We start from the raw sequence: 17,913 nt of genomic DNA, 5'->3' as shown, positions 1-17,913 counted from the left end.
CGATCGTGAGGCTGGCGGAGGCATAGGTGGAGGGACAGGACGAGGGAATGGTCGAGGGACCGGAGGGAGGACAGGTGGAGTGACAGGCGGAGGGAGCCGTGAAGGGGGGCGCCCTCGAGGCCGAGGTTGGGCAACCAGCACCGGCTGGTCAATGTCCAGGTGTGCCGGCTTCAAACGGTCAATCGACACTGCCTCCGGCCGGCCCCCCCATGTCCAGGACAAAAGTCGACTGCCCGTGTTCCAGCACCCGGAACGGGCCCTCGTACGGCCTCTGGAGTGGCGTCCGGTGGGCATCACGGTGCAGGAAGACGTATGGGCAGTCCCTGAGGGCTGATGGCACGTGTGGGCGAAATGTCCCATGGCGGGACGTCGGGATGGGTGCGAGCCTGCCAACTCGCTCATGAAGGCGCTTTAGGGTGGATGAGGGCATTCCCTGCTGCCCCGGCGCTGACGGCATGAACTCCCCGGGCACCGTGAGTGGCGACCCGTACAGGAGCTCCGCCGATGATGAGGCCAAGTCCTCTTTGGGAGCAGTCCGGATGCCCAGCATGACCCACGGCAATTCGTCCATCCAGTCCGGGCCGGAGAGTCGTGCCTTCAGTGCTGCCTTTAGCTGCCGGTGGAACCTCTCCACCAGACCGTTAGCTTGCGGGTGGTAAGCCATGGTGTGGTGTAGCCGCACCCCCAGCAAGCGAGCCATGGCTGACCACAGCTCGGAGGTGAACTGTGGCCCCCGGTCTGAGGAGATGTGCGCCGGCACCCCGAAGCGAGCAATCCAGTGCGCGGACAACGCACGAGCACACGTAGCCGTCGAAGTATCGGCCAGCGGAATGGCCTCCGGCCACCGCGTGAAGTGGTCCACCATTGTAAGAAGGTGGGTGATGCCCCGGGACGGCGGGAGAGGCCCTACAATGTCTACGTGGAGATGGTCGAATCACCGGTGAGGTAGACCAAACTCCTGGAGAGGCGCACGGACATGGCGCTGGATTTTTGCCATCTGGCACGGAATGCAGGTGCGAGCCCAATTGCCAACCTGCTTGCGCAGACCGTGCCACATGAAACGAGCAGCCACTAGTGCCGTTGTCAACCAGATTGATGGGTGAGACAGTCCGTGGATGACTTCGAACACCCTCCGGCGCCAGGTGGCAGGGACGATGGGGCGCGGCAGACCGGACGACACATCGCACAGGATTGTCACTCCCCCAGGACCGAGAGGGATATTCTCAAGGCGGAGGCCGGAGATGGCAGTCCGGTAGGCGGGCACCTCATCGTCCATGAGCTGTTTTTCTGCCAGAGCAGAAAAGTCAATTCCGGGTGCCACCTCGAACACGGCGTTGATAGCGGGGCGGGACAATGCATCGGCCACCCGGTTTTCTTTCCCCTCGATGTAGCGGATAGATGTTGTATACTCCGAAATGTAGGCCAATTGCCGCTGCTGTCATGCGGACCAGGGGTCGGAAACCTTCGCCAGGGCGAAGGTGAGCGGCTTGTGGTTCGTGTAGGCGGTGAACGGGCGGCCCTCCAGGAAGTAGCAAAAATGGCGCACTGCCAGGTACAGAGCCAGGAGCTCGCGATCGAACGTGCTGTATTTCGTCTGCGCACGGTTGAGGTGCCGGCTGAAGAAGGCCAGGGGCCGCCAACCTCCGCCCGTCAGTTGCTCCAGCACAGCACCAACCGCCGACTCCGAGGTGTCTACCGTGAGAGCAGTCGGGGCATCTTCCCATGGGTGCACCAGCAGTACGGCCCGAGCAAGGGCCTCCTTCACGCCGTCAAAAGCTGCCCCTGCCTCGTGGGTCCATTCAACGTTCTTGTTCTGCCCACCCACCAGAAGTTGATACAGAGGCCGCATGATGAGGGCCGCGGATGGCACGAAACGATGGTGAAACGCCACCATGCCGACAAACTCCTGCAGGCCACGCACCGTGCATGGGCGGGGAAACCGACGGATGGCGTCGACCCTGTCAGGCAGGGGAACCGCGCCTTGCGCAGTCACGTGGTGGCCGAGGAAGTCAATCTCGGTTACACCAAAACGGCACTTGTCGAGGTTGATGGCCAAACCATGCTCGCTGAGCCGCTGACAGAGCTGCCGAAGGTGGGCGCAGTGCTCCTGCTGCGAGCGGCTGGCCACCAGGATGTCGTCCAGGTACACAAACACGAAATCGAGGTCGCGACAAACCCCGTCCATTAGGCGTTGAAAGGCCTGCGCAGCGTTCTTGAGGCCGAACGGCATCCGCGTGAACTCATAAAGTCCGAATGGCGTGATGATCGCCGTCTTGGGTACGTCATCCAGATGAACCGGGATCTGGTTATAACCCCGTACCAGATTCACTTTTGAAAATATTGTGGCCCCAGCCAAATGGGCGGTGAAGTCCTGGATGTGGGGTATGGGGTATCGATCCGCTGTTGTTGCGGCATTCAGCCGTCGGTAATCCCCGCAAGGTCGCCAGCCCCCGCTCGACTTAGGGACCATGTGGAGTGGGGACGCCCAAGGGCTGCTCGAAGGGCGGACGATCCCCAAGGTCTCCATTGTGCGGAATTCCCGCCGTGCCAGACGCAGTTTATCCGGCGGCAGTCGGCGTGCTCGTGCATGGAGAGGTGGGCCGGTAGTCTGGATAAAATGTACCACTCCGTGGCTGGGGGTCGATGATCGAAACTGTGGGGTCAGAATGTCTGGGAACGCGGCCAAGATCCGTGCGAAGCGGGAGTCCACGGACGCCAGGGGCCGTCCCACCAGTTGATACAAACGCAACGTGATCGGCTCCATCGTAGCGGCGTTGACCAAACGCTGACGCCTGACGTCCACCATGAGGGAATGCGCCCGGAGGAAATCGGCCCCGAGCAATGGCTGGGAGACGTCGGCAATGGTGAACCGCCACGAGAAATGGCAGGAGCCGAACACGATCGGAACCATGCGCACTCCATATGTGCGGATGGGGCTGCCATTCGCCGCGGTGAGGACGGGCCCCCGCTTACCGGAACGAATGTCGGCCAGCGAAGGGGGCAGGACGCTGAGCTCCGCTCCAGTATCAACGAGGAAGCGGGTCCCGGAGCGCCGATCCCAGGCGAAGAGGCGGTGAATTTGGCCGGCCGCCGCGGGGACTATTGGCAGCCGGCCCGGGCGTTTCCCGGGAACATGCATGGCTGGCGGCATTGTCGTGCTGCAGCACCCCAGCGCTGATGGAAATAGCACCAGCGCCTCATGTTGGTGTTACTTGGAGCTTGCCTGCTCCCGCTGGTGGTGCCTGCAGCTTGCTGGCGCTGGACTGCAGGTGCAGTACCCCTCACTGCCGCTGCGGGCGAACGTACGGGCCGTCGGGCTGGAGCTGTCACTCCTTCCACAGCTCCCCCGCCCCACCGGAGGAAATCGGGAGCTGCCGGGGTGACGTCATCGGCACGCCTGCCGACGGCCAGCGCGTGGACGTCATCAGGGCGCGTCGGCCTCAGCGCGAACCCGTCTCTGCTGACGGCCAGCGCGCTGATGTCATCAGGGCGCGCCATCCACAGCGCATCGGCGTGCCTCCCGAGGGCCCTGAGGTCAGCAAAGGAGGCGTCTGTGAGCTGCAGACGAATGTAGGCCGGCAGCAGATGCAGGTATGTATATTCGAATAGCAGGCACGGCGTGTGCCCATCCAGTAGAGCCACCATCTCCTTTAGGAGACTAGATGGCCGTCGGTCGCCTAGGCCCTCCATATGCAGGATCCTAGCAGCACGCTCCATCCTGCTTAGGCCATAAATCTGGAGCAGGAGCTCCTTAAGGCCGAGATATTTATCAGTGTCCGGGGGGGCTGCGAGGAAGTCCGTGACCTCTTCAACCGTGTCCTGGTCGAGGGCCCCCACCAGGTAATAGAAGCGGGTGGCATCGACCGTGATGCCCCGCAGGTTGAACTGGGCCTCCGCCTGCTGGAACCAGATGAGCGGCCGGGTGGTCCAGAAGTTGGGCAGTTTCACCGAGACCGCGTCCAGAGACAGGGCCGGGCCAGCCTGTGAGGAGGTAGGGCTTTCTCTTCTCTCCATCATGACGCCAATGGAGCGTCGGGGGTCACCAATGTGGCGCGTGGGTCTCAAAAGGAAGCACGAAGTCCAGTGTTTTGAGAGGCACCTTTAATTATGTTCCTCCCGGTTGTAGGGAAGACCAAACAAGAGAAAGATGGCACCCAAACCCCTGCCTTTAAACCCTCTGGCTAAGGGCCGCCTCCGGACTGAACCACTCCCGTGCCGAGGGGTTCGACAGTATGATGGCACGACCCTTGGGAGCCGCCACCACAGTTCTAGTTTAACTTATTTTTAATGTTTAATCCTAAACTGGGTGAGCATCCAGGCGAGGAAGCCTAATAATGAGGTAAAAGTTGCAGTGCTAAGAAAAGGCAAGCCATTTTACAGCATACCTTTTGCCAGATTTGAGCATAAAAAGCCAATATTACCAATATGTTCAGAATTGATATTTATATGTTTCATATTGAATCAAAAATCCATTATTCAACAACGTTGAACATAGTATCATTTGTAAGTGACAAATTCACAGCTTTTCCAGTTGAAACCACTCCCATCAGGCAAAAGGTACAGAAGTGTGAAAACACACACCACCAGACTGAGGGACAGTTTCTTCTCATCTGTTATCAGGCAACTGAATCATCCTACCACAACCAGGGAGCAGTGCTGAACTACTATCTACTTCTTTGGTGACCCTTGGATCATCCTTGGCCGGACTTTGCTGGCTTTACCTTGCACTAAACAGTATTCCCTTATCATGTATCTATACACTGTAAATGAATCGATTGTAATCATGTATTGTCTTTCTACTGACTGGATAGCACACAACAAAAGCTTTTCACGGTACTCCGTACACGTGGCAATAAACTTAACTGTTCTCTTCTGTTCTGAAACCATACAAAATTGGCTTGCAGCAGATATTCATAAATATTGCCAAAAGCCATCAAATAATTTTCACCTTGTCTAATCTATTTCTGTTTAACAGTTTTCTTTTTGATTACTTACGTATGCATTCAGGTTGAATTCCACTCCAGGTGAGATCAGAAAGACAAATTCGAGTAGTAGATCCTTGTAATAAATGTCCTTTCTTGCAGTGAAATTGGATTACACTTCCCACCTATAAAAAGGAAGCATTAAATCAGAACAGCCAACATCAGCTATTCCCAGTATTCATATCATAATTCAAATTAGAACAGTAATAGAACAGTTCTTGGTCTGAAATCCATTTGATAGTATTGGGTTTCCCACATGCTAATCCTGAGTCATCCTGAATGGGAATGGATATAACATGATTGATTGTCTGGGATATCCACAATCACACGTGACATAGATGGCGTCTTTAATCTGACATGTGTTACTTTGAATGATGGCACAAGATTCATTGCATAATTTAAGGCTATGATTTATTCAGCTGTACAGCGAGCTGTTCTGCACCTTTTAAGTTTATGAGCTATAACCATTCATGAAGCTTTGGTCAAGCCATAACTCCTACTGCCCTTGCATGATGATTTATATAGAAGCCATGGAAACAGTTCAAAGAAAGGCCAAGAAATGACCTTGCGTTCAGGGTTTCTGATGGATATGGAAAGATTTAGGCAGCATTGGACTTCTTTCAACAAAACTGTAAAATTTGAAGATCTATTTTTAAAGGTATTTTAAACAATTATGAGATTCGACTTGCAACATAGGAAAATCATATGCAGAGACTGAGTAAGAAGAATTAAATATTTTGAGTGTAGTTTGCTCAAGCATGGGATATGTTAGCCTGGGGTAGTTGATGCTGGAAAGTGTCTTACAATCTTCAAAAAATACTAAAACATGTTGTTTTATGTTGATTTTATATATAAGCTAGTTGGGCCTCAGGGTCCCTGAGATTACCAGCAATTAATTTTGAATGTTCAGATGTAGAATAGAATTTCCTCAAAATCTTCTGCCTGCTTTAGCTGAGGGTATACCTGCATCTATGGTTGAGACTCTTAATGAAGCAGTCATCTTTTCCTGTTTATCCTGATGTGTTTTTAACTGGACGAGAGGATGACTATATCAGGACAGTTTCTTCATTGGTAGCAGGGTACAACCATAGAAAGAGTGAATGGTACAAATTTACAGAGGTAAAATTACTCTCAAGAAATAAGAACACAAGTAGGTAGCACGTACAAAATCTCGTACAGATATCACTCCACAAAAAAAACAATATTCTTCCAGATTAGAAGGGATTGGGCCAAATGGGATTAGTTTAGCATATTGGTTGGTATGGACTACTTGGGCTGAGTGCCCTGTGTCCTTGCTGAATGGCTCCATGACTCAAAAATGATGTTGTTTCTTTTAACGAAGTAGACACATTTCCCCAAATCATATTCTGTCTACCATATTTCTGTCCCACATAAACCTACATTACTTCCTAATAATAACCTGACCAGAATATACATTTTGAGTTAACTGCAGAATTCCCCAAATCATATTCTGTCTACCATATTTTTGTCCCACATAAACCTACATTACTTCCTAATAATAACCTGACCAGAATATACATTTTGAGTTAACTGCAGTATTGATATTGTTTTACAATATATTTTGCTGTAAATGTTTTGCCACAAACCACATTCTATTTGCAAGTAAACATTGCTTCTCTGTTTAGGCATTCGTATTACAACAAAGCCAATGGAATATCAATACAATGTTGAATGGAAAGTTTCCACATAATTAATGTGGAACATTTTAATTGATTGTAAACGTCCACTGTCTTATAATTAAATATTATTTTTATTATTAATAAAGAATCTATTCAGTTCCAGGCAGAAATATTTAAAAATCATCCAACATCAAGTGTTAAGCACTATACATCAGCATAAATGAGGTAGCAGGAGGCTTCCCCTAGTTGTTTAAGTGTCGGAACAATAATCCTGGTGATTCCTTGTTTGAAGTTTCCATTTTACAATTACAAGCACATCCCCAACGCTAGTCAAGCCCTGATCCTATCAATGTGGAGTGCCCTTACTTATTTAGACAGACAATGGCCCAATTTAATCTATCAGCTCCCAACAGCAAAGTATTTCTGATGAAGGGCCTTTGACTGTTTTTCACTTCACAGATGCTGCCTGACTTACTGAGTATCATCAGCATTTCTGTCTTCATTTGACCTACAGAACATCTGTAGCTTTACACTTTTAGTTAATGCCTTCTTGCTTTGCAATCTGGTAAATACTTAGTCCATAGTGAGAAGTTGAACATTTTGCAGCTTGGAAATGAATGCCCTGGATAAGATTGTTAATGTTATCATGCAAAAATCTATTTATTAAACGGCACATAACTTGCAGTCATTATATTCACTATTATATGCTCTTTCATTATAGTAGTAGTAGTGGGCCTCCCTCGATCATGACTGACCATGGGTGATGCATCCTAGTCGGATGCAAGCCTGGGCGATATCATATGGAGGACAGGCTGTTGACCATGCAGCACGTCCCCCCCTCTCCACGTTGCTGATCGATCCAAAGGAACAGCATGGTCGTTACATTTTGGCACCAGCAACGTCACAGGTGTATTTCCCCTTTTCCCAACTTGACACCATTCAGATAATAATCTGCCTTCCCATTCTTGCCACCAAAGTGGATAACCTCACATGTATCCACATTAAACTGCATCTGCCATGCATCTGCCCACTCACCAAACCTGTCCCAATCACCCTGCATCCTCATAGCATCCTCTTCACAGTTCACACTTCCACCCATCATTGTGTCATCCACAAATTTACTAATGTTACTTTTAATTCCTTCATTTATATCATTAATGTATATTGTTAATAGCTGCGGTCCCAGCACCGAGCCTTGCGGCACCCCATTAGTCACTGCCTGCCATTCTGAAAGGGACCCGTTAATCCCTACTCTTTGATTCCTGTCTGCCAACTAATTTTCTATCCATGTCAGCACCCTACCCCCAATGCCATGTGCTCTAATTTTGCCCACTAATCTCCTGTGTGGGACCTTATCAATGGTGTTCTGAAAGTCCAGGTACACTACATCCACTGGCTCTCCCCTGTCCATTTTACTTGTTACATCCTCAAAAAATTCCAGAAGATTTGTCAAGCATGATTTCCACTTCGTAAATCCATGCTGACTCGGACCGATCCTGTTACTGCTATCCAAATGTGCCACTATTACATCTTTGATAATTGACTCCAGCATCTTCCCCACCACCTATGTCAGGCTAACTGGTCTGTAATTCCCTGCTTTCTCTCTCCCACCTTTCTTGAAAAGTGGGATAACATTAGCTACCTTCCAATCCTCAGGAACTGATCCAGAATCTAGAGCACTTTGGAAAATTATCACCAATGCATTCACAATTTCTAGAGCCACCTCCTGAGTACCCTGGGATGCAGGCCATCAGGCCCTGGGGATTTATCAGCCTTCAGTCCCATTAGTCTGCCCAACAACATTTCCTGACTAATGCGAATTTCCTGCAGTTCCTCCCTCACCCTAGGTCCTTTGTCCCCTAATACATCTGGGAGATTGTTTGTGTCTTCCTTAGTGAAGACAGAACCAAATTACCTGTTCAGCTTTTTTGCCATGTCCTTGTTCCCCATAATAAATATACCTGTTTCTGTCTTCAAGGGTCCCACATTTTCCTTAACTATTTTTTTTCCTCTTCGCATACCTAAAGAAGCTTTTACTATCCTCCTTTATATTCTTGGCTAACTTACCTTCATACTTCATCTTTTCTCCCTGTATTACCTTTTTTTGTTGCCTTCTGTTGATCTTTAAAAGTTTCCCAATCCTCTGGTTTCCCGCTCATCTTTGCTATGTTATACGTCTTCTCTTTTATTTTTATACTGTCCTTGACTTCCCTTATCAGCCACGGTCGCCTCTTACTCCCCTTTGAACCTTTCTTCCTCTTTGAAATGAAATGATCCTGCATCTTCTGGATTATTCCCAGAAACACCTGCCTTTGCTGTTCCACTGTCAACCCTGCCAGGGTTACGTTCATGTCAACTTTGACCAACCATAGTCTCCATGCCTCCATAGTAAACTGCAATACTGACACTTCTGATTTTACCTTCTCCCTCTCAAATTGCAGATTAAAACTTCTAATATTATGGTCACTACCTCCTAATGGTTCCTTTACCTTGAGTTCCCTTATCAAATCTGGTTCATTACATTACATAACACTAAATCAATGTTTTTAAATTACATAACACTAGGCTCCAATACAAGCTGCTCTAAGAATCCATCTTGGAGGTACTCTACAAACTCCCTTTCTTGGGGTCCAGTACCAACCTGATTTTCCCAGTCCACCTGCATGTTGAAATCTCCCATAACCACCATAGCATTTCTCAGTTCTATCCATACTGTCTCTACATCTTCTAACTCTATGTCACCCCTCGCTAAGAAGTGAATTTCATTCCTTACCAACAGGGCCACCCCTCCCCCTCTGCCCACCTGTCTGTCTTTTCGATAGGATGTATACCCCTGAATATTCAGTTCCCAGCTCTGATCCTCTGTAATTCCCACATCATCCCGAAAAACCGAGCTTCAAGCTCATCCACTTTTGTCCTCTAACATTTCACCCAAGGTTTCCCTGATTTAATGACTTGCACAACATATTAAACACAAATTACAGTGGCTAATTAAATTACTGATCTGAACATTTTTGTGATGTGTAGGGAAAGTAGAGCACACAAAAAATAACCCTTGTAATGACAGAGAGAATTTTCCCTTTCACAATTGTTTACCATTTTTGTGCGATAATCCCAATGTTTCATTATTTCATTCATAGGAGAAGCAGCCAGCTTTGTGCTTTATCCATAGTTTCTAAACTATTAACTTTTCTTAGTATCACGTTCAGGGGAAAGTTAGGTTTAGATTAATTTATTGTCATTTACACAGAGGTGCAATGTTCACATATAGTTCAAAGTAAACAGAATACATACAGTATGATACACAATAAATATAACAATGTGTGCTAAACAACAGGATAGTGCAAGGTTAGTGTGCAATCTAAAGCAGTGCAAATAAAATTAAAGTATACTAATAAAATAATTTAATGAGGTTGAGTTAAGAATAAAGGTACCTGTCAGCACAGTGAAGACAGACTGGATTATGTTGATAATTCTCTACAGTTTAGATTAGTTTAGTTTAGAGACACAGTGCTGTAACAGGCCCTTCGGCCCACTGAGTCCGCACCGACCAGTGATCCCCACACATTAACACTATCCTACACATACTTGGGATAATTTACACATACACCAAGCCAATTAACCTACATATCTGTACGTCTTTGGAGTGTGGGAGGAAACCGAAGATCTCGGAGAAAACCCACGTGGTCACAGGGAGAACGTACAAATTCCGTACTGACAGCACCTTTAGTCAGGATCGAACCCGGGTCACCGGCTCTGCAAGCACTGTAAGGCAGCAACTCTACCGCTGCGCCACGGTGGCTGCCCATACGTATAGTTGCTGCCTATAGTTTCAGCTGGTCAAGAGCAGGGCAGTTACCAATCCCAAGTTAAAATGCTTCCCATCAAAATATACTCTATAGTGCATCTGTAGAAGTTATGGACATGCAAGTTAGGGACCACATCACCCCGATTCTGGCCTCTGTCCACTGGCTCCCAGTACGGTACAGAATCAACTTCAAGCTCCTCCTATATGTATACAAAGCCCTTAACGGGCTTGCCCCCCCATATCAAAAATCTTCTAACCCATCATTCTACCTCCAGGTCCCTCAGGTCGACCGACTTGGGGCTACTGACTATCTCGCGGTCCAGGTTTAAGTTCAGGGGCAACCGTGCTTTTGTGGTTGCAGCACCTAGACTGTGGAACAGCATCCCTCTCCTCAACAGAACTGCCCCCTCCATCGACTCCTTTAAGTCTAGACTTAAAACCTATTTCTACTCACAAGCGTTTCTTGAGGTCCTCTGAGGGGCGCTGCAAACAGTTTATCTATGTACTGTTAGATCTGTGTACCATTGTATGTAGCACGTTAGTATCTGCACTGATGTAAAGCACTTTGATCAACGAGAGTTGTTTTTAAATGTGCTATACAAATAAAATTGACTGACTGACTGACTGATGCTGAAACTTCCCAGACGCCTAAGAATGTTAATACACTGATGCTTTTTCTTGAACACTGAATCAGTGTGAAGGGACTAGGTTAGGCTGCTGGTAATATATTGCTGAGGAACGTGAAAATGTCTCAACTCCACCAATTAAGTAATGGATTTATTCAATGTCAAAGAGGATGATCCCAGGTACTATCAATTATTCTAAAAGAGCATTAGATGTCTGAGCAATATGCATTAGTTCTCCTGTTAAAAGAGAGTGGAAGGGGCAACTTTAGTCCAGAATGTTGTTTTTTTGGATTAGCATACTTTTAAAGGGAGTATGTTGATGCAATTCATTGATGGTGCTTGAAGATTCAACAAGGTTGAGTGAAGGAAATTGACTTAATTGAATGTGGCTTATGAAAAGATAAAACTCTGTACCTTAACATTTAAAACAGAAAGGAGTCCCCTGACAGTCTGCATTAAATGTTGTTTTGCGTTTTGGAATGCCCAGGAATGAAGGAGATGACAAAGAGTGGTAGACGCTGCCCATTCCATCACAGGTACTGACCTCCCCACTATCACAATGATCTATCAGAGGCTTTGATTCAAAAAGGCAGACTCAAAAAAAGACACACCACCCTGGCCATGCTTGCTTTCGCTAGTACCATCAGGAAGATGGTATCGGAGCCTGCAAACTGAGCACAAGGGTGAGAATAATTGTTTTCTAGGTTTCTTGGTTTCTTGGTCCTCCAAAATATTCCAAATGGAATTTAAACTGGTGGTGAAGGGAGGGCTTAAGCCAGAAAGGGTTATTGGGAAGAAAGAGCTACTTTAAATTTAGTTGCATCTGGTTGAGTAACTATAGTTGGGTGGAGATTATTCCATGCTTTAATTGTGCGGGGGAAGAACGAATTGCTGTATACATCTGTCTTTGTAGCTGGGATCACAAATTGGATCGAATGCCCTCGTCTGCTCCTAATTGGTTTGGGTTTGGTGTAGGTCTTGTAGTCTATGTCGAGCTGACCATTTAGCATTTTGTAAAAACAGGTCAAACGGTGAGCTTCACGTCTGTCTTGGAGAGGGTTCCACCCCAGAGAATTCAGAAGTTTGGTGACACTCGCTTCTCTCTCATAGGTGTTAGTAACAAATCGAGCTGCCTGTCTTTGGACACGTTCGATGGAAGAATTTTTTTTATTTGTGTATGGGTCCCATGCTGCAACTGCTTAGTCCAAATGAGGTCTAACGAGGGTGAAGTATAGCTTCTCCTTGACAGAAGTTGAACAATGATGAAAGTTGCACCTCAGAAAGTTTAGGACACCTGTTGCTTTCATCGTTGCATGATGAGTCTGACCATTCCAACGCAGATCATTCTGCAATTTGATGCCAAGATACTTGGTTTGTTTGGATTCTTCGAGGGTGGCACCAAGTATATTGTAAGATATTTCGCCTGGATTCCTCTTTCTGGTGACACGCATAGCTTCACATTTGGAAGGGTTGAACTGCATGCCCCATTGTTGTGACCACTCAACCATAGTACCCAGCAACTATCAAGCTCTTGAACACCACACAACACAAATCTGAGCAACTATGATCTTCAATGGACAATATCCTTGGTCACTTTAAGGACTTCAATTTTTGCATCATTACTGTTATCTAATGCCAATTTATTGTATTTTTGATTATTAAATATTATCTGTGTGTTATTGCATTTAATGGCCTATTAAGCTGCAGCAAGTAAGAATTTTATTGTTCCAATGTTGGTACATATGACAATTAAATACTCTCGACTCTTGGCCGCCATTGCTCTTTATTGCTTAGGATGGAAGATTGTTTTTGACACCAATTCATAAAGTCTGGGTTACTGCAGAAAATCAAAACAATCAGTTTAAGACAGAATATTACAGAATTATCCATTAACCGATTACACTCCTTCCTTATTGATATGCATTTTCATGTATTATCCCACACTCTTTTGAATTTGCTTTCTGCAACAATAATGGCAGAGCACTGTAAACTATAAAAATAAACTCCTCATCTCACCTGATTCTTTTCCCAATTGTTGTAAATCTGTGTGCGCTGGTTTATGACCCTTCTGCTGATGGAAACAATTTCTTCACATGTAATTTAGTGAAAGTACTTACATTTTTTTGAATATGAATTTTTAAAATAAATGCCAAAGGACAAGGAATCTGAAAGTGTTGATACAGATTTTATTCATTAATGTGAAAATATCTGAGAAACTGCTCATTTTTAAAATATCAGGCATTATAGTTAAATATATGTGTTTTATTGTTTCATAGTCATTCACTTTTTAGTTGTTGGTTATTTACAATTTTCACCTTCTCTTGATTCTAGTTCCTACAGTCTGCCTCTCATGAAGCTGACCCACTCCAGGTGGATCACAAATGAAGAGAAAAAAAATGACGTAATTGATTGCAGAAATATTTAAACCTGAAATTTTTTAACGCTATCCAACGAACAATTAAACATGAGCTTCATCAGTTGCCTTGGAATTAGCTTTCTATTTATTAAAGTACCATTAATTTCATAAAGTATCAAATAAATAGATGGAAAAAAAAGAAACTGACAATTCATATAGAAAGATTTGAACTGGTTATGTGCCCATTTCAGAAGTTATGATTGTTGATACTAACTTATTAATAACTGAATTCGTCTTGTGTTGTATATTATGTCAAATGTAAAACTGTTACATCAATACAGACACCCTCTTATTCCATCGGAGGAACAATAATCAGATGAACGATATGCATTTCTAGTAAATAATGAAAAATTGATGATAGCAGATTCTTTTCAATTTAATGTGTAAAGAGGAACTGCAGATGCTGGTTTAAACCAAAGATAGACACAAAAAGCTGGAGGAACTTAGCGGGACAGGCAGCGTCTCTGGAGAGAAGGAATACGTGACGTTTCGGGTCGATACCCTTCTTCAGACGAAGGTTTTCGACCCGAAACATCACCCATTCCTTCTCTCCAGAGATGCTGCCTGTCCCGCTGAGTTACTCCAGCTTTTTGTGTCTTTCTTTCCAACTTAAGACTTTTGCAGACGAAAAGGAATGTTGCTGAATGTTCAAAGAGAGCTACCAGTCTGCTCGATTGTTTAAAATTGAGAATTTCTCAAAGGGTTGAAACTTGTTGCAGCATTCAAAAAATATTACCATGCTGATGTTCAATTTACTTTCGTAGATGTCATACGAGGTCGCGTAATTAGTGGGACAGGGGCTTAAAGGATACATAATTGGCTTGATGGTAAGAGACAGAGGGTGATGGTCGAATGTTGTTTTTTTTTACTAGTGGCCCATGGCCTGAGGTGTGCCTCAGGGGTCAGTGCTAGGCATATTAATCATAGAGTCACAGTCATAGAGTGATACAGCATGGAAACAGGCCCTTCAGCCCAACTTGCCCACACTGGGCAACAAGTCCCAGCTACTCTAGTCCCACCTGCCCGAGTTTGGCCCTTATCACTCTAAACCTGTCCTATCCATGTACTTGTCTAACTGATTCTTAAACGTTGGGATAGTCCCTGCCTCAATTAACCCTTCTGGCAACTCGTTACACACACTCACCACCTTTTGTTGTTTGTTATTGATGATTTAGATGAGATGGCACAGAAATTGTTTGGAAGTTTATAGATGAGACAAAAATAGGTGAAATCATTGAAATTTAAGAAGATTTTGAAGCATTTCAGCAAGATCTTAATCAGCTGGGGAAGTGGGACAAGGAATACCAAATGCAGTTTAATTAAGGTTAATGCAAGATGTTGGATTTTGTGAAGTCATACCAGTGTCGGACTACCACAGTGAACGTAAGGTCTTGAGAAAATTGTAGGATATAGGGACCAAGGAATAGAAGTACATAGTTCCATGAAAGTGGCAATGTAGGTAGTCAAGGCTTTGGCACGGTGTCTTCGATCAGTCAGGCAATTGAGTATAGAATTTGGAGTGTTATGTCGAACTTTTACAAAATGTTGGAGATGCTGTACTTGGAGGTTTTAGTTGGTGAAGGGTGCCGATGCAAAAAGACACCTATCCATGTCCTCCAGAGATGCTGCCAGACCCTTTCAGTTACTCCAGCACTTTGTGATCAATACAAAAAAAGTCACAGACTAAATCAGCGGGTCAGGCAACATATACATTTATATATACAGTAAGAATTTCTTTGTTCTATCTGGGACATGTGACTATAAAACACTCTTGACTCTTGTCCAACCATCTGTTAATCCAAAAGCCCCCCTCACCTGTATCCACCGATCACTTGCCAGGCTTTGCCGAGCCCCACACCTCTTCCAGCTTTCATCTATCCCCTACCCTCACCGCCGACTATAATCAATCTGAAGAAGGTTCCTGAACTGAAACGTCTCCTAATCATGGTGTCTAGAAATACTGCATGACCCATTGAATTAGTCCAGCAGTTTGTGTTTTTTTTTTTGTTGTAAACCAACATCTGCAGTTCCTGATGTCTACTTTGTGTTCAATGCAAGATTCCAGCATCTGTTGTCCCTTGTGTTTCCACTTGGAGTATTGCGGTCAGTTTTGGTGACCCTGCTATAAGGAAAAATGTCTTTAAGCTGAAAAAAGTACAGCGAAGATTGACGATGATGTTGCCAGGACTCTAGAGACTGCGTTATAAGGAGAAGTTGAGCTCGCAAGGACTTTATTCCTTGAAATGTAGGAGATGGGGGACTGATCTCATAGAAATATATAAAATCATGAGGAGCATAGACAAGGTGAATGTACAAGGTCTTTTTCCAGGGTTGGTAATCAAGAACTACTGGGCAGAGGTTTAAAGTGAGAGGGGAAAGTTTTAGTAAAAATCTTACGGGTAGTTTTTTTTAACATAGAAGGTTCTACCTTCATGTAATGACATAAGGAAGAGGTAAAGGAAGGGACCATATCAATATTTAGAAGACTTTTGGAAAGACACACGTTAGGAAGGGTTTAGAAACATATGGGTCAAATCCGGGCAATTTGGACTAGCTTAGAATGGTATCTTAGTTGGCATTGGATGAGTTGAGCCGAAGAGCCAATTTCCATGCTGTTTGAGTCTAGCAATGAGAACATAATTTCTGGTGTTTTGTTGACCTCCATGGTTGAATGCTTGATGACGTACATTTTGTATCATCGCCCAGTACATTTAGGAGAGAAGGCAATACCAATTCCAATACATCACATGTTAAATGCACTGTAGACATTTTTGGTAAAGGGCAGATCCCTTGTTATATAAAATAAATACTACTTCTATACACACGCAAACTCTAGGAAAAGCATCTCATTTTCCACCTGAATTGTTTTCAACGCAACAGTATGAACATTGATCTAAAAATATTAAGGGCCTGTCCCAATTGGGCATCATTTGCGCGTCATTTACGTGTCACAAGGTAAGACGCGTGCGACGTGATGCACACGTGATGCGCGCATGGCGTGCATTATGCGCGCATGGCGCGTGGTGAGTTGTGGTGGCGTAGGCAATCATGCGCGGTCGCGCGTGGCGCCACAGGATTTTGGAATTAACAAAATCTTCACACGCCACCTGCGTGACGCTCAAATGACAAGCAAGTGGGACAGGCCCATTACAGTAACATACACCCAATTCTCTCTTACTTTCCCATGCTCACTACCCCACCCTAGAGCACTCCCATTTATAACAGACTTCTCCTTCTTACACTCATTTGCCAAGAATCAAGTCAAGAGTGTTTTATTGTCATATGTCCCGGATGGGACAATAAAATTCTTACTTGCTGCAGCACAACAGAATATGTGAATATGTAAACATAGTACATAACGGGGTAAGAGAAAAAAAAGAAAAAGTTCAATAAATGACAAATATAGTGCAATAATAATATAGTCTTTTGCAGTTCAGAGCTCAGAGCTTATTTGTTGTTGTGTTTAATGGCCTGATGGTTGTAGGGAAGAACCTGGATGCCACAGTTTTCAGGCTCCTGTACCTTCTTCCTGATGGCAGTGGGGCGATGAGTGTGTGGCCAAGATGGCGTGGGTCCTTGATGATTTTGGCTGCCTTTGAGGCAGCGACTACAATAGATCTCTTCGACGGTGGGGAGGTCAAAGCCGGTGATGGACTAGGCAGTGGTCACAACTTTTTGTAGTCTTTTCCGCTCCTGGACGTTCAAGTTGCTGAACCAGGCCACGATGCAGCCACTCAGAATGCTCTCTACCGTGCACCTATAGAAGTTTAGGAGAATCCTCTTCGACATGCCGAATCTCCATAATCTTCTGAAGAAGTAGAGTCGCTGATGTGCCATCTTTATAATTGCATCGATGTGCTGGTTCCAGTTTCTTCAGAAATATGCACGCCCAGGAATTTGAAGTTATTGACCCTCTCCACCATTGTCCCGTTGATATGAACAGGATTGTGGGTCCTCATTCTTCCCCTGCCAAAGTAGTTCCTTGGTCATACTGATGTTACATAGAAACATAGAAACATAGAAAATAGGTGCAGGAGGAGGCCATTCGGCCCTTCGAGTCAGCACCGCCATTCATTGTGATCATGGCTGATCATCCCCAATCAATAACCCGTGCCTGCCTTCTCTCCATATCCCTTGATTCCACTAGCCCCTAAAGCTCTATCAAACTCTGTTGCGAGCCAGGTTGTTGTACTGACACCATTTGGTCAGTCGGTCGATCTCATTTCTATACTCTGACTGGTCCACATCTGTGATTCGTCCAACCACAGTGGTGTCATCGGTGAACTTGATGATGGAGTTCGCATTATGACCGGCTACGCAGTCATGGGTATAGAGTGAGTAAAGCAGAGGGCTGAGCACGCAGCTTTGAGGTGCTCCCGTATTAATTGTTACTGAGGATGAAGTGGTTCCTCCAATTTGAACAGACTGTGGTCTGCGGATC

The 17,913-nt window shown here is 45.5% G+C and overlaps 1 protein-coding gene across 1 annotated transcript in view; it reads right to left on the bottom strand.

Moving 5' to 3' along the window:
- The window catches only part of csmd3 (CUB and Sushi multiple domains 3), a 751,933-nt gene that overhangs the window by 32,166 nt on the left and 701,854 nt on the right, over positions 1 to 17,913 (bottom strand). The window contains 1 exon segment of the mRNA XM_033020379.1: positions 4,996 to 5,107. Within this exon segment, the coding sequence (XP_032876270.1) occupies positions 4,996 to 5,107 (112 nt within the window).

Source organism: Amblyraja radiata, chromosome 4 (assembly GCF_010909765.2).
Source record: "Amblyraja radiata isolate CabotCenter1 chromosome 4, sAmbRad1.1.pri, whole genome shotgun sequence".
In the NCBI taxonomy this organism is placed as follows: Eukaryota; Metazoa; Chordata; class Chondrichthyes; order Rajiformes; family Rajidae; genus Amblyraja; species Amblyraja radiata.
Note: the sequence above shows the minus strand (reverse complement) of the source record. Positions and strands in the feature narration are given on the sequence as shown.